This window comes from Molothrus aeneus, unplaced genomic scaffold (genome assembly GCF_037042795.1).
Source record: "Molothrus aeneus isolate 106 unplaced genomic scaffold, BPBGC_Maene_1.0 scaffold_30, whole genome shotgun sequence".
In the NCBI taxonomy this organism is placed as follows: domain Eukaryota; kingdom Metazoa; phylum Chordata; class Aves; order Passeriformes; family Icteridae; genus Molothrus; species Molothrus aeneus.
In genome coordinates, this window is record NW_027098964.1 from 2,655,303 (window position 1) to 2,676,306 (window position 21,004).

At 63.9% G+C, this 21,004-nt stretch overlaps 1 protein-coding gene across 13 annotated transcripts in view; it reads right to left on the bottom strand.

Moving 5' to 3' along the window:
* Nucleotides 1–21,004, bottom strand: part of NRXN2 (neurexin 2) — a 43,389-nt gene that overhangs the window by 20,359 nt on the left and 2,026 nt on the right. For 2 of the 13 annotated variants that reach the window (XM_066570307.1, XM_066570300.1), the window contains exons 2-13: nt 18,013–19,919; nt 15,594–15,614; nt 13,605–13,634; nt 13,096–13,161; nt 11,339–11,640; nt 9,605–9,628; nt 6,074–6,235; nt 5,164–5,608; nt 4,249–4,632; nt 3,116–3,316; nt 1,721–1,747; nt 594–713 (exon numbers count right to left, since the gene is read on the bottom strand). In XM_066570307.1, coding sequence (XP_066426404.1) covers nt 594–713; nt 1,721–1,747; nt 3,116–3,316; nt 4,249–4,632; nt 5,164–5,608; nt 6,074–6,235; nt 9,605–9,628; nt 11,339–11,640; nt 13,096–13,161; nt 13,605–13,634; nt 15,594–15,614; nt 18,013–19,306 — 3,076 coding nt within the window. In that variant the 5' untranslated portion in view covers nt 19,307–19,919. Of the gene's footprint in view, nt 1–593; nt 714–1,720; nt 1,748–3,115; nt 3,317–4,248; nt 4,633–5,163; nt 5,609–6,073; nt 6,236–9,583; nt 9,629–11,338; nt 11,641–13,095; nt 13,162–13,604; nt 13,635–15,593; nt 15,615–18,012; nt 19,920–21,004 lie in introns of all 13 variants that reach the window. The other 11 variants (XM_066570306.1, XM_066570299.1, XM_066570310.1 and 8 more) reach the window with 6 other exon arrangements.

A 21,004-nucleotide genomic window follows, 5' to 3' on the forward strand; every position in this document is an offset into this window, starting at 1 on the left:
ACCTTCATCCCTGTCCCCATGGACCTTCATCCCTGTCCCCATGGACCTTCATCCATGTTCCCATGGACCTTCATCCCTGTCCCCATAGACCTTCAGCCCTGTCCCAATGGACCTTCATCCATGTTTCTATGGAACTTCATCCATGTCCCCAAGGACCTTCATCCCTGTCCTCATGGACCTTCATCCCTGTCCCCATGGACCTTCATCCATGTTGCCATGGACTAGCAACCCCACTGTCCATGTCCCCATGGACATGGTCATCATGTCCCAAGAATCTGTGCACCCATCACCACATGTCCCCATGGACCTTCATCCCTCATCCCCATCCCATGGACCTTCATCCATGTTCTCATGGACCTTCATCCCTGTCCCCACGGTTCCATGTCCCCTGGACCTTCATCCCTGTCCCCTGGACCTTCATCCCTGTCCCCATGTCCCCGGTCACCATGTCCCCAAGCCCCACTGTCCCCATGGACCTTCATCCCTGTCCCACGGACCTGCAGCCCCACTGACCACGTCCCCACAGGCCTGAGCACCCCGGTGACCCCAAGAGCCCAAGCCAAGGTCCCCCCGCCCCGTCCCTGCGGTGTCACCTTCGACGGTGACGTTGTCCACGGCGAGCTGGAGGCTGCGCCCGCGCCGGGCCACCCGCACCGAGTGCCACTCGTTGTCATCCAGCCGCTGCCCCGCAAACAGCGTCTCGGGGCCCTTGCCTGGGGGCAGCGGGGACAGCGGTGACACCGGGGACAACCGGTGACATTGGGGACACCGGGGACACCAGGGATACCGGGACACCGGGGACATTGGGGACACCAGGGACACCAGGGATACTGGGACACCAGGGACAACCGGTGGCACCAGGGACAGCGGTGACACCGGGGACACCAGGGACACTGGTGACATTGGGGACACCAGGGATACAGGGGCACCGAGGGTGCCAGGGACAGTGGTGACACCGGGGACACTGGGGACACCAGGGACACCAGGGACAACCAGTGGCACCAGGACACCAGGGACAGCGGTGACACTAGAGACAACCGGTGACATTGGGGACACCAGGGACACCAGGTCAGCAGGGACACCGGGGACACCAGGGATACTGGGGGCATCAGGGACACTGGAGGATACCAGGGGACATCACTGCACCAGGGACAAAGAGACACCAGTGACACCAGGGGACACTGCTGTGCTGGGGACACCATGGCATTTGGGGACACCAGTGACACCAGTGACACTGGGGGATAGCACTGTGCTGGGGACACTGGGCCACCAGTACGGGTGACACCGTAGCAGCTGGTGGCACTGGGTGGCACTGGGTGGCACTGGGACACACTGGGTGGCACCAGATGTTCACAGCTGGAAGTGTCCAGCAGAGAATCCGGGGGCTCGGCCCAGGTGTGACCCCCTGAACCCACCTGTGCATCCCAAATACACACATGGGGGGGGTCCCAGCCTTTCGGGGGGGTCAGGAGGGGTTTGGGGGTCCCTGTGGAGGTTTCGGGGTGATCCAGAGGGTCTGGGAGTGTCCCCAGGGGGTGTCCCCGGGGGGGGTTGGGGCAGTTTTGGGGATGTTTGGGGCAGTTTTGGGGGTGTTCATGGGGGGGTTTTGGGGGTGTTCATGGGGGGGTTTTGTGGGCTGGATATCCCAGGGGGGTTGGGGGGTTTTGGGCGTGTCCCGGGGGTGTCCCCGGGGGTGTCCCGGGGCGGGGGTGGCACTTACTGGGGTGACAGCCCACGCGGACACAGTCTGGGGAGAGAAGACACGGGTCAGGCCCTTCGCAGCCGCCGCCAGGGGGCGCCCCGGGGACGGGGGGGGGCGGCCGGGGGGGGCGAGGCGCCAGAGAGGGGGAACTGGGAGGGACTGGGATGGACTGGGAGGGACTGGGAATGAACTGGGAATGGGATGGGAGGGACTGAGGGGAACTGGGAGGAGACTGGGGGTGATTGGAAGTGACTGGGATGGACTGGGGGGGACTGGTTTCGGGGGTCTCTGGCGCCTCGTGGGGGTCACGGCCGCCCTGAGGGCCCAGCCTGGGGGGATCCGGGGGGGATCCAGGGGGATCCCACCCAGGGCTGGGCCCCCCCTCGTCAACCGCTGCGGGGCGGGGGGGGCGCAAACGCCGGGACCCGGGGGGGGTCCCCAATCCCATGGGGGGTCCCCAATTCCACGGGGGCGTCCCCGACCCACAGAGGACCTGCAGCCCCTCAGGGGGTCCCCCCAATGGAAGGGGCTGCAGGAGGGGTCCCCAACCCTGGGGGGTCCCCAATCCTCTGGGGGGGACCCTCAGCCCCTGGGGGGGTCCCGGCGCTGTGCCCTAAGTGGCAGCGGGGGGGTCACGAAGGCCCCGATCCCACGGGGGGAGTTGGGGACACCGAGGTGGCTCTGGTGACGCTCCAGGGCCGGTTTGGGGGTCACAGGTGCAATTCTGGAGGTGCCCGGGCACCTTTCTTGGGTCCTGGGCACCTCTGGGGGAAGTTTTTGGGGACCCAGGCACCAACTTGACCATTTTGGGATTGTAAGAACTAACCCCGACATCATTTTGGGACCTGAACACTCTTTTTGGGGTCCCAGGCATGAACTTGACGATTTTAGGGACAGGAGAACAGACCTGGGCACCACTTTGGGGTCCTGACCATCATTCTGGGCTCCCAGGCAACAACTTTGGGCCATTTTGAGGCCAAAAGCATTTTTGGGGATGTTTAGAGATCCCAAGAATCATTTTTGGGGTCATAAGAACCGGCTTGGGCACCAACCTGGGGTCCTGAGCATCACTGTGGCATCCCAGGCACCAATTTGACCATTTTGGGGTTCCCAGACACCATTTTAGAGTCCCAGGAACCATTTTGGGGTCTTAGACACCATTTTGGGGTCCCAGACACCATTTTAGGATCCCAGACACCATTCTGGGGTCCCAGGCTCTATTTTGGGGCCCCAGGCACCATTTTGGGGTCCCAGGAACCATTTTAGGGTCCCAGGCCCTATTTTGGCCCTCCTGGCATGACCAGACCCAACTCGGGCCCCGTTTTGGGGAGGATTTCGAGGAGATTTCAGGGACGTTTCAGGGACGTTCCGGGGTTTATCTGGGGGGTCTCTGTGGGGTCTCGGGGGGCTCACCCAGGTTGAGGGTGAGCTTCATGCGCCCCCCGTCCAGCTCGAGGCGCAGGGTGTCGGCCGAGTGGCGCGAGGTGGTGGCCAGGACGAGGCCGAAGGCTCGGGGGGACATGAAGCGCAGGGACACGTCCTCGGCCTCCGTCTGCTCGCCCGGCACCTGCACCTTCAGGTACATGCTGCCATCATAGCTCAGCACCGCCGCCTCTGCGGGGACGGGGACGCCGCTGTCACCCTCGGCACGGCCACCTCCAGTGTCCCCAGGGTGTCCCCAGGGTGTCCCCAGTGAGCTGGGACCCCGCAGCCAGGTGAGCCCCGCCCCAGGTGAGCACCGCAGCGTGCGGGGGACAAGGGACGTTGCCACCAGGTGCCACCGCCCGGGACTGGAGGTGGCTGGGGACCCCCAGCTCTGGGGGAGTCACCCGTGCAGGGGACACCCAGGTGTCCCGGGGGGGCTCAGGTGCTCCCAGGTGTCCTTGGGGACATCCAGTCACGTCCTCCCCAGGTGTGACCCCTCCCTCCCCCCCCAGAGGGGACCCAGGTGTCCCAATCCCCCCATCCCCTCTCCTCACCTGTCCCACAGCGCTGGCCCAGGTACCCCATGTCCCCCTAAGTCCCCCCCGTGTCACCTCGGGGTCCAGTGTCACCCTCAGTCCCCCCCATCCCCCTTCCCCAGCTCTCCCAGGTGCTCAGGAGGTGCCACCCCCTCTGTCCCTGCTGTCCCCCTGTCCCCTCACCTGTCCCACAGTGCTGGCCCAGGTACCCCATGCCCCCCCCAGTCCCACCCGTGTCACCTCGGGGTCCCCTCAGTCCCCCCCAGCCCTCCCTCCCCGGCTCACCCAGGTGCTCAGGAGGTGCCACCCCCTCTGTCCCCGCCGTCCCCGTGTCCCCTCACCTGTCTCACAGCGCGGCCCCAGGTAGGGATCCCCTAAATCCCCCCCATCCCCCTTCCCCGGCTCTCCGAGGTGCTCAGGAGGTGCCACCCCCTCTGTCCCCGCCGTCCCCGTGTCCCCTCACCTGTCTCACAGCGCGGCCCCAGGTAGGGATCCCCTAAATCCCCCCCATCCCCCTTCCCCGGCTCTCCGAGGTGCTCAGGAGGTGCCACCCCCTCTGTCCCCGCCGTCCCCGTGTCCCCTCACCTGTCTCGCAGCGCGGCCCCAGGTACCCGGTGCCGCGGCAGTCGCACACGAATCGGTTCCATCCCTCGCGACACGTGCCCCCGTTGCGACAGGGGGCGCTGGCGCACAGCCGGGGGGGGTCCCTGGCACAGAGCGGGGCCACCCCCGGAGCCCCCCCCGTGGCCAGGAGCGCCCGCACGTCGCGGCTCCGCCCGTCCACGAACAGGTCCCGCACGCAGCCCACGAAGCCGAGGCGCAGCCCCGCGGCCCAGAGCTCGGGGGGCGCGGGGGGGCCCGGCCGGGCCTCGGGGAGCCCCCCCAGGTACAGCTCGGCCCCCACGTCCAGGACGTCCCGGTCACCGCTGGCCAGGAAGGGCGTGCTGCGGCTGTTCACCGACACCGAGCCTGGGGACAGCGGGCGGGGACCTCAGGGGACAGCGGCGGGGAGGGCAGAGGGGGGAGAGTGAGGGGACACCAGGGGACAGCGGTGACAGCGAGGGGACAGCGAGGGGACGGGGGGGGAGAGGGGGAGACAATGGGGGAATATCAGGGGGACAGCGAGGGGACACCAGGGGACAGCGGGGACAGCTGGGGGAGAGTGGGGGGACAGTGGGGGGGATAATGGGGGGACAGCGGGGACAGTGGGGGAGGCAGCGGGGTGAGAATGAGGGGACAGCGTAGGGACATCAGGGGACAGCAGCCGCATGGCAAAGGGGAGAATAACGGGGACACCCTGCCCCACACAGCCCTTGCACACACCTGCACACCCAGTGCACACCTGCACACTCCCTGCACGCCCTTTGCACACCTGTACACCCCTCCCTTCACTCCCAGTGCACACTTGCACACCCCCTGCACACCCAGTGCACACCTTTCTGCCCCTCCCCTCACACCTCTGCACACCCGCACACCCTTTGCACACCTGAGCCCCCTCACCTTTGCGCCCGTCGCGCTGCACGTCCACGTGGCACCACTCTCCGTCGGTGACCTTGCGGGCGCTGGCGCGGAGCCGCAGCCCGGCCGCGCCCATGCCCAGCAGCAGGTACAGGTGCCCGTCCAGCAGCTCCAGCGCCAGGAAATCGGGGGGCGGCGGGGGCGGCCCCCGGGGGGCTGCGGCCGGGGGGTCGCGGGGGGGGCCCTGCCCGAAGAGCAGGACCCCGTTGGGCTCCGTGGTGCGGAAATCGAAGGAGACGGAGCCGGCGCGGGCCGGGCGCCAGGTGGGCAGCGCCAGGTGGGCCTGGGGGGTGGTGAAGGTGACGGGGTCCAGCGCCGGGGGGGGGTCGCAGTGGAAGAGCAGCGCCCCGTGCAGCGTCACCCGCGCGTCCCCCTCCTGCGCCAGCCGCGACAGCTCCAGCTTGAAGTCGTTGTTCTTGTAAACCACCTGGGGGGGACGGACAGGTGAGGTTGGGGGGGTTTGGGGGTGTTCGACATCCCGGTGGGACCCCCGATGCTGCTGTACTGAGGTGTCACCTGGAGCAGCCCTGGGGACACGCACAGGTGAGTCTGGGGTCCCTAAAATGTGACCCCCGCCCTTGTGGACACGCACAGGTGAGTTGGGGGGTCCCCAAAATGTGATCCATGGTCCCTGGAGACACACACAGGTGAGTCAGGTGTCCCCAAAATGTGACCCACGTAGACACCCACGGGTGAGACGGGGGTCCCCAAAATGTCACCCCCACCCCCGGGGACACACACAGGTGAGTCAGGGGTCCCCAAAATGTCACCCCCACCCACATGACACACACAGGTGAATCGGGGAGCCCCTACCCGAGCCCCCCCTCATCCCAATCACGCTCACCCCTCCCCAGGTGAGGGCAGGGGGGTGGTCCCGAGCCCCCAGACTCACGTCCTTGAGGCAGCCCATGAAGTTGTTGCTGACGGGGGACCCCGGCAGGTCGGCGGTGTTGGGGGACCCCCCCACGTAGAAGAAGTCGTCGGAGCCCAGCATGGTGAAATCCTCCTGCGTGTAGCCCGTGGTGGTCAGGATGCCGTCCACCGAGATGGTCACCTGGGCAGGAGAGCGGCCGCGCTCAGCCGGGACCCCCCCAGGCCGGGGCACCCCAAAACTGGGCAGGGGGGACGGGGAGGGGACGGGGGGACACGGGGGGACAAAGGGGACAAAGGGGGAGGGGGTGGGGGGTGATGGGTGGGGATGAAGGTGAGGGGTGATGGGGCGGGATGAAGGTGAGGGGTGGGTGGGTGGGGCTGGGGTCACCTGGAGGGGTTTGGGGTCACTTGGGTGGGGTTGGGGTCACCTGGAAGGGTTTGGGGTCACTTGGGTGGGGCTGGGGTCACCTGGGAGGGTGATGGGGGGATGGAGGTGAGGCGTGGGTGGGGTTTGGGGTCACGTGAGGGGGGTGATATGAAATTGGGGGGGGGAGGTCACAAGGGGTGGAAGGAGGGGGTGAAGCCCCCCCCATATCTCCAGGTGAGACCCCCAAGGAGCCCCCCCAGGTGAGAAGGGGGCGGGTGATGAGAGGATGAGGGGGTGACAGGGGTGGGACATGGGGAAGGGGGGGTGACACGGGGGGACACGGGAGTGACACGGGGGGGTGACAAAGGGGGGAGGGGGAGGTGACACGGGGGTGACACTGGGGTGACACGGGGGGGAGGGGGGGGGTTAGTAACGAGTTTTGGGGGGTCCCGGGGCAGAAGAAAGCTCAGACACAAACGCGGTCGTTAGTGGGGGCAGCGCGCGGGGGGCGGGGCGGCGTGCACAGGTGTGCCAGGGGCGTGCACAGGTGTGCGGGGGGCGTGCACAGGTGTGCAGGGGGCGTGCACAGGTGTGCAAGCACGTGCAAAGGGGAGTGGGGGGGACGTGCAGGGCGGGGGGCGTGCAGGGGAACGGGGGACCCTGGGGGGATGGGGGCAGCCCCGCGGCCACTTGAACGTGTGTGAGCACGCACACCTGTACACACCTGAACACACCTGTGACACACCTGTAACACACCTGTACACACCTGGGCACACCTGTACACACCTGAACACACCTGTGCACACCTGTACACACCTATACACACCTGCGCACACCTGTACACACCTGTGCACGCCTGTACACACCTGTACACACCTGTGCACACCTGTGCACGCCTGTACACACCTGTACACTCCTGTGATACACCTGTACACACCTGCGCACACCCGTGCACACCTGTACACACCTTTGCACACCTTTGCACACCTGCTCACAGCTGCACACACCTGTACACACCCGTACACACCCGTACACACCTGCACACACCCGTACACACCTGTGCACACCTATGGACCCTTTGCACAACTGTGCACACCTGTACAAACCTGCACACACCTGCGCACACCTTTGCACACCTGTGCACACCTGTACACACCTGTGCACACTTGCAAACACTTTTACACACCTGCACACACCTGTCCACATCTGTACACACCTGTGCACACCTGTACACACTTGTACACACCTGTGCACAGCGGAACACACGTGTGCACACCTATGCACGCCTGTACACACCTGCACACACCTGCACACACATGCGCACACCTGTACACACCCCTACACACCTGCACGCACTTACACTCACCTGTACACACCTGCACACACCTGTGCACACCTGTGCACACCTTTGCACACCTGTGCACTCCTTTGCACACCTGTGCACGCGCCTCACACCCTCTCACGCCCCCCATCCCCTCCCCCCGCGGCGGGGGCGGCCCCGGTGCCCCCCTGGGTGGGTTGGGGGAGGGGAGGGGGGGGATTGAGGGGGGTCGGCGGTCTGGGGTAGGGTGGGGGAGGGGTCAGTGTTAGTCAGGCCGTGCAGGGGGCGTGGCCGGGCGCGTGCGGGGGGCGGGGCGCAGGCAGCGGGGCCCGCCCCCAGCCCGGGGGGGAGGGGCTTTGGCGGGGGCGGGGGGGGAGGGGCGGCCCCGCTGCCTGCGCGGGGGGGGGGAGAGGGGGCGGGGAGGGGGCGGGGATGGGGGAGGGGCGGCAGCTTGTCCTGAAAACGCCGTTTCCATCCTCGATTTGGGGAGGGGGCAACACCCCCCCCCAAAAAAAAAATTCACCCATCCCCCCCCCCTTTTTAAATCCCCTGGGGCGGGGTTTGGGGTGAAAGCGGCTGGTTTTGGCAAAAATGGGGAAAAATCCAAAGGAATCGCCCCAAAATGGGGAGGGGGGTGGGGGTCCCACGGCCCCTCTGGGAGTGACAGGTGCATTTTGGGGGGAAGCCCAAATTTTGGGGTGGTTTTGGGGCTTGTGGAGCCGTGCTTGGCCACGAGGGAGAGGATGGGAGCAAATTGTTCAAAATTCCAGGAATTCACCCCAAAATGAGGCGTCTGGGGGCTCCGTCCTGACCCACGCTGGGGTTTTTGGGGGGAAGTGATGGAGAATCTGAGCCTTGGCTGTTTCAGGGGGTGGGATTGGTATCAAATTGCTCCAAATCCCTGAAAATCACCCCAAAAATTTGGTCTGGGACTCCATAAAAGTTTCTGGGGGAAAAGGAGCCCACCCCGGGCTGGGTTTTGGGGTGAAAACGGCTGGTTTGGGGACCAGGGAGCTCCAGCTGTGCCCTGGATGGTGTCTGGGGCAAAAAAATGTCCAAAATTTCTAAAATTCAACCCAAAATGGTGGAGTGGGAGCCCACATCGTCCCCTTGGGGAAAATCAGCAACTTCTGAGCTTGGCCTGACCTTTTTGAGTGGAAATCAGTCGGTTTTGGCACTGGGGATGTGCAGGTGTTGGGTTTATCCAATCACCCAAAATCCAAAAAATTCCCTAATTCACACCAAAACGGGTGGGCGACCCCACACTGTCCTCATGGACAAAACCACACCCTCAAAAAGGATTTTTTTGGGGGGAAAATCAGCTATTTTTGGCATGGGGGAGGCGATGCTCCGCCACAAGATGGCGGACGGGTGAAGATTGCCCTAAATCCCTCAAATTCACCCCAAAACAGCGGGAGTTGAACCCTCTTGAGAAAAAATATCACTGTCCTGACCCCGGATAAGGATTTTTTTGGGGGGGGAAATCGGCTCATTTTGGCACGAGGGAGCCACAAGATGGCGGACGGCCGAAAATTGCCCAAAACCACTAAAACTCACCCCAAAAACGGGGCGGCAGATGGGTTCTGCCCCCATCGAGCACCACCCGCCCCCTCAGGAAGGATTTTTGGTGGGATGGGAGGAAGAGGAGGGTGGGGGGTAGAACCAGCTCTCGTTTATTTTGCCATGACGGGAGGGGGCGCAGCCGAAGCTCGGCCTGCAGAGATGGCGGATGAAAATTTTTTTTTTTTTTTTTTTGCCCAAAATCCCCCGGATCGGCCCCAAAAGGTTGGGAGTCGGGGCCACACGGCGAAGCCAAGGAGTAACAATAGAGTGATAACTACCAGGTAATGCAGTTTGTTTACCATAGCGTGTCCGATCCCTGCGTGCTGGCGGCGAGAGAAGGACAAAACACAAACGTGACGTTTTGGGGGGGGGTTGTTTTTGGGGTTTTTTTGGGGTTTTTTTTTTTGGGGTCGTTCTTGTTTTTGTTTTTGGATTATTTTTGGGGGTGGTTTTGGGGTTGTTTTTGGGTTTTTTTGGTTTTTTTTTCTTGGGGGGTGGTTTGGGGTTGTTTTTGTTAAAAGGGGGGGGCCCCCCCAGGATTAGTGGGGGGCGGGAGGTTAGTGGGGGGGGGCCCCGAGGGGTGGGGGGAGGGGGAAGCGTGTTAGTGGCACGCGCACACACAGGGGGGAGGGGCGTGGCACGAGGAGGGGGGGTGGGGGTGGGGGAGGGGCGGCGCCCACCTTGGGGGAGGGGAGGGGGAGAGAAGCAGAAAGTTGTCAGTAAAAAGGGGGGGGGTGGGTTGGGGGGGAACCCCCGAAACTCCACCGGTCACCCCCCTTGTGGGGGTTGGGCAGAGACCCCTCCCCCAGTCGTGTGTCCAGTGCTCCCAGTTTGGGAGGGTCCATGGAACCAGTGCTCCCAGTTGGGGACAGAGAGGTCCTGCGGTCGGTGCTGCCGGCGGGGTGGTGGAGCAGCATCTCCAGTGCTCCCAGTGCTCCCAGTTGGGTGCTCGAGCAAGACACCCAGTGCTCCCAGTTGAGTGTTCCAGCAAAACACCCAGTGCTCCCAGTGCTCCCAGTTGGGGAGGTGGTCAAGGTACTGGTGCTCCCAGTTGGGTGGTTGATGAAGACACCCAGTGCTCCCAGTGCTCCCAGTTGGGTGGTTGATAAAGACACCCAGTGCTCCCAGTTGGGTGGTTGATAAAGACACCCAGTGCTCCCAGTTGGGTGGTTGGCCAATGTGTCCATCACCCCCAGCTGGGTGGTTGACCAGCACAACCAGTGCTCCCAGTTGGGGAGGAGATTGAGGAACCCATTGATCCCAGTATGCCCAGTTGTCGAGTTTAACCAAACACCCAGTGCTCCCAGTTGGGGAGCTGGTCAAGGTACTGGTGCTCCCAGTTGGGTGGTTGATGAAGACGCCCAGTGCTCCCAGTGCTCCCAGTTGGGGAGCTGATCAAGGTAACTGGATTTCCTGGTCGGGTGGTTGGCCAAGACAACCAGTGCTCCCAGTTGGGCAGTTGACCAAGATGCCCATTGCTCCCAGTGCTCCCAGTTGGGGAGCTCAGCAAAATGCTCGGTGGTGCCAGTTGGGGTGGTTGGCCAAGAGTCCCATCCCAGTGCTCCCAGTTGGGGAGCTGACCAAGGCAACCAGTGCTCCCAGTTGGGGAGCTGATCAAGCCAACCATCACTCCCCGTTGGGGAGCTGATGAAACCAACCATTGCTCCCAGTGCTCCCAGTTGGGGAGTTGACCAAGCCAACCGTTGCTCCCAGTGCTCCCAGTGCTCCCAATTGGGGAGTTGACCAAGGATCCCAGTGCTCCCTGTTGGGGACCTGATCAAACCAACCATCACTCCCAGCTGGGGACCTGCTGAAGGCTCCCAGTGCTCCCAGTGCTCCCAGCTGGGGAGTTGACCAAGGCTCCCAGTGCTCCCAGTTGGGGAGCTGCCCGAGCCACCCAGTGCTCCCAGTGCTCCCAGTTGGGGAGCTGATCAAACCAACTATCACTCCTAGTTGGGGAGCTGCCCGAGCTGACCCCTCGAGCGATCGCCCACCCCGTCCATCCCTCCCCTCCCGCGCCCTCCCCGCCGTACCTGCCGCAGGTTGCGCGTGACGCGCACGTGGTGCCAGCCGCCGTCGTGGAACTTGCCGTTGACGGGCTCCACCAGCGCCTCGAAGGCGCCGGCGCCCAGGTTGATGACGAGCCACACGGCGCCGGCCTTGAGCGACAGGTTGAGGAAGTCGGCGGCACGGCCGGTGTGCAGCAGGAGCCCGTGGCGCTGCCGCGTGCGGAACGCCAGCGCCAGCTCGTCCGCGCTGCTCTGCACCGGCGACCGCGACACGTCGTAGCAGAAGAACTCGCTGCCCCGGAACGTGGCCACATACTCGGCGCGGCCTGGCGGTGGGGACAGCGGGGACGCCGTGTGGGGACCTTGGATGGGGAGGTTGGCAAAGGGGGTGTGGTGTGTGTGTGGGGGGGGTTGGTGGGAGATGGCGCAAGGGGGTGGGGGGACTGTGATGAGGAGGGGGCATGGGGAGGTTGTGATGGGGACATTGTCATGGGGTCATTGTCATGGGGATGTTGTGGTGGGGACATTGACATGGGGACGGTGTCATGGGGATGTTGTCCCAGGGACGTTGTGATGGGGACGTTGTCAAGAGGATGTTTGTCATGGGGACATTGTGATGGGGACATTGTGATGGGGACGTTGTGATGGGGACGTTGTCATTGGGAGGATGTTGTGATGAGGACGTCATGGGGACCTTGTCATGGGAACATTGTCATGGAGATGTTATGTTTGGGGACGTTGTCATGGAGACATTGTCAAGGGGACATTGTGATGGAGATGTTGTGATGGGGATATGGTGATGGGGACATTATCATGGGGACATTGTCATGAGGAGGATGTTATGATGGGGACGTCGTGGGGACGCTGTCATGGGAACGTTGTCATGGGGATGTTGTCATAGGGATGTTGTGATGGGGTGTGATGAGGATGTTGCCATGGAGATGTTGCCATGGGGACATTGTGATGGGGATGTTGTGATGGGGACCTCGTCATGGGGACATCATCATGGGGACCATGAACCAGGGATGTTGTCATGGGGACTTTCCAACGAGGACATCATCATGGGGACATCGCAAAAAGGACCTTGTGATGGGGACATTGCGGTAGGGACACCCCAGAGGGCACCTGGCACGAGGGACACATCAATGGGGACTTTCCAATGAGGACGTCATCATGGGGACATTGCAATGAGGACACGCCCATGGGGACTTCAGCATGAGGACACTGTGATGGGGACCTTGCACAAGGGACCTGGCACCAGGACATCACCATGGGGACATTGCTGTGGGGACATCACCGTGGGGACATCACTGCGGGGTCGTGTAGCAGACCTTACATGGGGACATCGTGGTGGGGATGTCGTGATGGGAGGTTCTGGGGTGTTCCAGGTGTGCATAGGTGTGGGGTTTTGGGGTTCCTGGGAGGTTCTGGGGTGTCCCAGGTGTGCCCAGGTGTGGAGTTTGAGGTTCCTGAGTCCTGGGGTGTCCCAGGTGTGCACAGGTGTGGAGTTTGAGGTTCCTGAGTCCTGGGGTGTCCCAGGTGTGCACAGGTGTGGGGTTTGGGGGTTCCTGGGAGGTTCGGGGGGAGTCCCAGGTGTGCGTTGTGGGTTTGGGGGTCCTGGGAGGTTCTGAGGTGTCTCAGGTGTGCCCAGGTGTGGGGTTTGGGAGTTCCAGGTGTGCGTTGCGGGGTCTGGGGGTTCCTAGGAGGTTCTGGGGTGTCCCAGGTGACTCTGGGGGTCCCAGGTGTGCCCAGGTGGGGGGGTCCCGCTGACCCTCACTGACCTTTCGCTGCTTGCTGGATCTCACCGGCGCCGCGGCCGGGCCCCCCCTCGGCGACCTCAGCGGGCCCTGGGGGAGGGGCGTGTCAGGGCAGGGCCCAGGTGTGCCCAGGTGTGCCCAGGTGTGTCCCCTGAGGGGGAGGCACTCCCCAACCCCCCCCCCATGTTGGTGCAAGGGGACCCTGGGTCCTCGTGCAAGGACCCCTCCCCCACCCCGTGCAGGGACCCCCTGGCCCCTCCTCCTGTGGGGGGAGGGGTCCGGACCCCTCCCCCCGGCCCTCGTGCAAGGGGTCACAGCCCCTCCCCCATCCCCCCCCCCTTGCACGAGGGGCCGCCCCGCCCCCTCCCCCCTCCCCTCCCCCCCAGTCCCCGTGCGAGGCGGCCGCCCCTCCCCCCGTGTCGCACGAGCCACAGACACGATGGGGGGGGGGGATGGGGGGAGGGGGGGTGGGGGAGGGGCGAGGATGATGAGGGTGATGAGGGTGGGGGAGGGGCCCGAGGGCGCGTCTTTACCTTGGCCGGTGACTCGCAGGTGGGCGGGACCTGGGGGGGAGGGGAGGGGAGGGGGAGGGGCGTGGGAAAGGTGGGGGAGGGGCGGGAGAACGAAAGCAAAAGTGGCGGGAAAAGGGAAAGTTTTGGGGGGAAAAAACGGGAAAGTGGTAAAACTCGGGGTGGGGGGGGAGAGGGAAATGGGAAATTGGGGGAGGAAATAAAAATAATGAAAGGAAATGAAAGGGAGGGGGATGAGAGAAAGGGGGGAAATGGGGGAAAATAGAAAAAATAGAAAAAAGGAAGAAAGGAAAAGGAAGGAAAGGAGGGAAAGGGATGAAAGCGGGGAAAGGGAGGAAAAAGAGGAAAAAAGTGAAAAGGGTCAAAGCAAGGGAAAGGAGGAAATTGATAAAAAGGGGAAGTCAGCAGCACAAGGGAAAAGAGAAAAGGAAAAAAAAATAAAGGGGAAAAAGTGGGGGAAATTAAAATAATTCTAAAAGGGAAAATTATCAAAGAGGGAAAATAAAGAAGAAAAAGACCAACAAAGGGAAGGGAAAAAATGAAGGCGAAAAAAGAACTCTGATATAAAAGGGGGAAATATCCAAATTTATTGAAAGAGGGAAAATAATTTTAAAAGGAAAAATAATTCTAGAAGGAGATAATGATATAAAAGGAGAAAGATATTAATTAACATGGAGAAGAATAAAAAAAGGGAAAATAATGAACTGGGAAATAACTTAAAAAGGGGAAATACCTTAAAGAGTAGAAAATCCATAAAAAAGGGGAAATGATAAAAAAAAAGGGAAAATCACGAGAAAAGGAAAAATATTAAAAGAAAAATTATTAATAAAAAAGGGAAAATAATCTAATAAACTAAAAAACCATGAAGAAGCCAAAGTAACGGGAAATGTGAAAGAAAAAAGGGGGGAAAAAAGGAAATAGTAAAGGAAAAGCGGCAAAATGGGAAAAACAGGGGGAAATGGGAATGAAAGAGAAATTAATTTAAAAAATACAAACATAAAAAAAAATCAGAATTAAAAAAATTAAAACTTAACCAAAAAACCCAAAATGACCGAAAGGCCCGAGCGGCCCCGGGGGGGTTGGGAGGGGAGGGGGAGGGGCCCCGGGTGGGGGAGGGGCCCCGTCACAACTTAAACCTCCTTTAACTTGTGACGGCATCGGGCGATGCCGGGGGGGGAGGGGCGGGGGGCGGGGACAAGCGCGGGGGGGGCGGGGCCACGCGGGAAGCGCCGCCCCTGCCGGTTTTTTCCCCCCCCGCCGCTTTCCCGCGGGTTTTTCCCCTTTTTCCGAGGTTTTTCGGGGAAAAGCCGGGGGTGGGGGAGGGGATGAGACACGGGGGGGCGGGGCCGCCCCTGGCGCGGGGACCCTCCCCCACCCCGGGAGCCTCGTGCGGGGCACGTGGGGGGCAAGCCCCGCCCCTCGAGCTGGCCACGCCCCCTCCAATACACAACGCTCCGCCCCTTTCAAGCCCTCGTGCAAGCCCCGCCCCTTGGACTGAGCTCAGCCAATCCACGGCAACCTCATGGCTCCCTCTTCCCATTGGCTGCCGGCGCCGCTATAATTTGCATATCTCCCCCCCCCCCCCACCCCGTCACACACGCTTCATTGGCTCGGCCGTGCCGGTTTCATTTGCATATCGCCATCCTATTGGGCCCCCAGGGGAGTGACGTCATGGCCGGGGAGCTGCGGGGTGCCGCCCCTCGCTTGGCTCCGCCCCCTGCGCGAGCGTCACGGGAGCCACGTGCTCCGCACGAGCGCCAAGCCCCGCCCCTCGCCACTATTTTGCATAAACCGCGCCCTCTGCCGCACAGGCCACGCCCCCTGTGAACCGATTTCCCCGGGATTTGCACACCTGGATCCGGGCACGCCCCTTTGCACAACACCTGAGGCAGGCCCCGCCCAGCCCAGGCGTCACACGGGGCTTTGCACGGCCACGCCCCCAAATCCCCTCCCCCAAATCCCCCTCCCCCCAAAATCCCCTCCCCCACTCACCTTCCACCGCGGGTTCTTCCTCTGGGGGTCCCGGGGGGGGCAGCAGGGGGGGAGGGGCAGAGCCATTAGTGCCCAGGACCCCCCAGGTGTGTCCCCAAGCCCCTCCCCCCACCGCGCCAGTGTGACCCCACCCCGTGACCTCGGGTTGACCTTGGGGGCGGGGCACAATGGGGGAGGGGTGGGGGGGGAGGGGTTTGCACGCCCCGAGGGGGGATTTACACACCCTGTGCACACCTGGCATCCCTCATGGTGCCCCACAGGGTCTCTGCACCCCATAGGGCACCCCATAGCACCCCACACCCTATAGGGCATCCCATAGAACCTCAGCACCCTATAGGGCATCCCATAGAACCTCAGCACCTTATAGGGCACCCCAAAGGGACCCTGCACCCTATAGGGCACCCCATAGCACCCCAGCACCCTATAGGGCACCCCACAGCACCCTATAGCACCCCAGCACCTTATAATGCACCCCACAGGTACCCAGCATCTTATAGGGCACCCCATAGCACCCCAGCACCTTATAGGGCACTCCAAAGGGACCCTACACCCTATAGGGCACCCCACAGGTACTCAGCACTCCACAGGGTGCCCCATAGAACCCCAAAGGGACCCAGCACCCCATGGCACGCCCGGTAGTGGTCTGCCTGCACCCCACAGGCACCATGGACCCCACAGGGCACCCTATAGGGACCCTGCACCCAAAAGGGCACCCTATAGATCCCCTGCACCCCATAGGGCACCTTATAGGGCCCCTGCACCCCATGGGGCACCCCACAGCACCCCAGGGCCCTCCCAGTCCCCCTCCAGCCCCCCCCATTCCTGTCCCCCCTCAAGGACGTGGCGGGAGCATCCGGCAGTGCCGTGACAACCGTCGCCAGGGAGACAGGCCCGGGCGTCTCCATGGCAACGGGTACCCAGCCCCGGCGGCGCCATGGCAACCAGCACTGGCAACGCGCCCGGAGGATGCTGTCACCACGGTGACACCAGGGGATGCTGTCACCACGGTGACACTGGTGGTTGTCCCCGGGTCCCGTGTGCGAGGGCGGGATGGCACAAGAGACCCCCGGGGCCGCGCCCGGCTGGCGCTGTCACCGTCACTGTGGGGACACCCAGCCCACGGCAGGGCGTGCCATCACACAGGGGCGTGCCAGGGGGTGGGGACAGGCAGGGACACCGGGGCGTGCGGGGACACCGGGAGGGGTAAACATGGCCGGTGACACCATGGGTGGGGGTCCCCAAACCCTCCTGTCACCCCCAGAGGGTCACCTGTGTCACACGAGGACACACAAGGGCACGGGGATGTGCAAAATGGGGGTGGGGGAGGACACTGAGGACACCGGGGGGGACAAGAGGACATGGAGGGACGTGAGGACACGGGGACAAGAGGACATGGGGGACATGGGGGACATGCGTGGATGTGCAACATCTCAAGGGTGAGGAGAGGCACCAGGACACAAGAAATGGCAGGAGGACACGAGGACACCAGGGGACACGAGGACGAGTGACACGAGGAGGACACGATGACCTGGAGAAGCACATGCACAGTGGTGTGAAAGGACACGGGGTGACACAAGGGCAAGAGGACAGAGGGACGCGTGACACCAGGAGGACACGAGGACATCGAGGGACACGAGGATGGGTGACATGAGGAGGACATGAGGACACGGAGCAACTCAAGGACACAATGCCAGGAGGACACAGAGGGGACACAGAAACCCACGAGGGTGGAAGAACACGGGAGCACAGTGGCACGAGGACACTGTGCTATAAGGACACCGTGACACGGGGACACTGTGACAATGACCAGTTAGACGCCATGGGTGTGTCCAGTGCCACGAGGACTGGAAGGATACAAGGACACACAACAAACACCACGAGGACACAAAGCCACGGAGGAGATCAAGGACAAAATGACACGAGGACACCAGGAAGTCATGGAGGGACAAGGAGCACCCAAGGCCGAATGCCAGGAGGACACGGGGATGTGGAGGACACGATGACACGAGGATGGGGGGACATGATGACAGAAGGACATGGGGATGTGAAGGACACGATGACACGAGGACGTGCAAGGCCAAGAGGACACGGAGAAGCACAAGGACACCCAAAACCAGAGATGGAGAAACACAAAGCCACCCAGCACCATAAAGGAGGACACGAGGACATGGGGACACGGAGAAACACAGCCACGAGGATGAACACTCCACGGAGAGACACAAGGAGGTGACAACAGAAGGACAAGCAATGCCACAGAGATGGAGAAACCCTCAAGGACACGATGACCCCAAGACACGGAGGCGCCCAACGCCGTGACACCATGGAGAAACACAAGGACGCGCGAGAGACCCCCGAGCTGATTCTGTGCCCACCCCACCCCTCCCTCACCCCCTGCCCTCCTTCCTCGCTGCGCCCTCACCTTCCTCGCAGAAGGGCCCGCGGTGGCCGGTGCCGGCGCAGTCGCAGCGGGGCTCCCCACGGCGCAGGGTGCAGCGGCCGCCGTGGGCGCAGGGCGGGTGGTGGGCGCAGCGCTCGTCCCCGTCACCCCGGACCCCCTGGGCGCCCAGCAGCGCGGCCGGCGCGTCGCCCACCCGCAGGTCGGCCACCCACCCGCGGAAGGGCGGCTCGTACTTGACGGTGCTGAGCGTCAGCGCCGAGAGCCGCACGTCGGGCGGGATCCCCCCGACGAAGAGGTCGCTGGCCACGGCCATGTCGGGCCGCTTGGAGCGCACGGCGGCCGCCCGCGCCTCGCCGTCCACGGCCAGCGCCGCGTGCCGCGCCTGCCGCGTCAGCAGCACCGCGTGCCAGCGGCCGTCGCTGACCGGCGCCGGCGGCTCCAGCGTGGCGGGCTCGGCGCAGGCGATGGCGAAGCGCAGCCGCAGCCGCCCCTCGGCCACCAGCAGCTCCAGGAAGTCACAGTTGCCGCCGTCGTCCAGGTAGAGCAGCAGCGCCCGCGTCACGTTGGTCTTGAAGCGGAAGCTGAGCTGGCCCCCCGCGCCCGGCGCCCACCGCCCGTAGCGCGCCCACTGCCCCGGCGCGCCCCCGAACTCCAGCGCCGAGCCCCGGGCGCAGGGCAGCAGGAGGGAGCCCAGCGTCAGCAGCACGAGGCCCAGGCGGGCGCCCGAGGGGATTTGGGCGCACGGGCGGGGGGCCGGGGCAGCCCAGGTGGGCACGTGGGGTTGGTGGCACTCGGCGCCCAGGCAGCGTCCCTCGGTCGTGGTCTCCAGGGGGACCCTCGGGTCCGGAGGGCCAGGCTTGACCTCGGTCTCTTGGGGGTCCGTGGGGCTGTGCTTGGCCACGGGGGCTTGGTGGACGTCCCAGTCTGTGAGAGCCACCAGGGCCTGGTCAGCCTGGCTGTCCGGGTGGGCCAGGGGGGCTCGGGGGTCCTCGGGGGCTAGGGTGGCCACAGGGGCTTGGTGGACCCCCAAGTCTAAACGCACCACGGGGTCTTCGTTGACCTTGGCCTCTAGAGGGGCCATGGGGCTTTGGTTGACCTTGGTCTTTTGGTTGGCCACAGGACCCTGGGTGACCTTGGGCTCTTGGGGGTCCTCGGAGGCCTGGGAGGGGGCAGGGTCTTGGTGGCCCTTCAGGTTTAAATGACCCACGGAGCCCTGATTGACCTTGGAGTCCAAGGAGACGTTGATGTCGGGCTCTGGGTGCTCCTGGCTGCCCCCAGAACCTCGGTTGGCCACGGATTCCTGATGCACCTCCATCTCCAGGCGGTCCTGGGTGGCCACAGACGCCAGGTGGGTCACAGAGGCCTGGCTGACCCGAGTCCCCAGGTGCTCCTCAGAGCCTTGGGAGATCTTGGAGTCCAACAGCACCACGGAGCCACCACCAGCACCGGGCTCGGGGGTGGTCCTGGTTGCCCACAAAGTTTTGGTCGGCCACAAAGCCCAGGTGGGTGACAGAGCCCAGGTGGGCGACAGAGCCCAGGTGGGTGACAGAGCCCAGGTGGGCCTTAGTCTCTCGGTGGTCCTGGCTGACCGCAGAGGTCCAGCTGGCCACGGATCCTCTGGTGGCCACGGAGCCCGGGTGGGCTTTGGTCTCTTGGTGGCCCTCAGAGCCTTGAGGAGCCATGGAGCCGTGCTGGGGGCCCGGGTGGGCCACGGAGCCCAGGTGGGCTTTGGTCTCTTGGCGGCCCCCGGGAGCCGGGTGTCCCTCGGCGGCCGGACAGGTCATGGTGCCTGGGCTGGCTGCGGAGCCTGGGCGCTTTGGGGGGGCCCTGGGGGGGCCCTGGGGGGCCCGGCCACCCCCCGTCCTCTCACAGCCACATGGGTGGCCCCAGCGGGCGGCGTCGGCCTGGCCGGGGGGGTCCGGAGGCACCTGTGGGGGGGGGGGAACACAATCAGGGGGGGCTCTGGAAGGAGGGGGGGAGGGGGGGTGACAGGCAGGTATGGGGGGATGGGCAAGCAGGGCCCCCCCCCCCCCTTCGTTATCAGCACGTTAATTAACCCCGTGATGGGGGGGGGGGGAAGGGGGGGGGTCGGTCACCGCGGCAACCCCGGCCCTGGCATTATGCAAATGAGCCCCCAGGTTATTTATAACCACCCCCCCCTTGTTGGCTAATGGGGCTCATTAACATGCAGCGCATAATTAGCCAATCACATTAACTGCTGCACCTGGAAGGGGGGGGGGAATGACAGCGACCCCCCCCACCCCCATCCCGTGGGGGGGCCCAGGCTGGGGGGGGGAACCCCAGAGACCCCCAGGGACCCTCAGGGGGAGGGACCCGGGCCCGGGAGCGCCCCCTCCCCCTCCACGGGTGTCCGTACCCCCCGGGGGGTCATTAATTAATTAATTAATCAATTATCGATCGCTGATTGTTGATAAAGGGGGGGAGGGGTCTGGGGGGGGACTTGGGGGGGCTCTGGGAGAACTGAGGAGCCCCCAGACCCATGGGACACCCCGGACGGGGTCAGAGGGGTCTATGGGGGGGGGGGTTACAGAGGGATCCCCTCCCCCCCACCCTCTGAGACCCCCCCCGGGGGGGGGCTGTGGGTGGGGGAGGGGCACGTGTGTCCCCCCCCCGTGTCCCCCTGAAGGTCACGGGGAGGAGACGGGCGGGGGGCGTGGCAGGGCGGGGCCGGGGGGGCACCCAGGGGTGCGGGGACTCCCCAGCCCCCCCCCCCTCAAAAGGACCCCCTCAAACCCCCCCCTTCCCCCCCGGTGTGAGCGCGGCCTCGCGCAGGTGACGGACACGCCCCCCTTGCACACGCGCGTGCCCCAACCCCCCCTTCCCCCCCCCCCCCACAGGTGTGAGCGGCCCCTCGCGCCTGGGCACGCGCCCCCGCCCCTCCCCACGTGCACCCGCCTTGCACACGCGGCCCCCCCACCCCCGCCCAGGTGTGCACACCTTGCACGCTCACCCGCACCCCCCGCAGCCTGAACGCGCTCAGGTGCCCCCCACA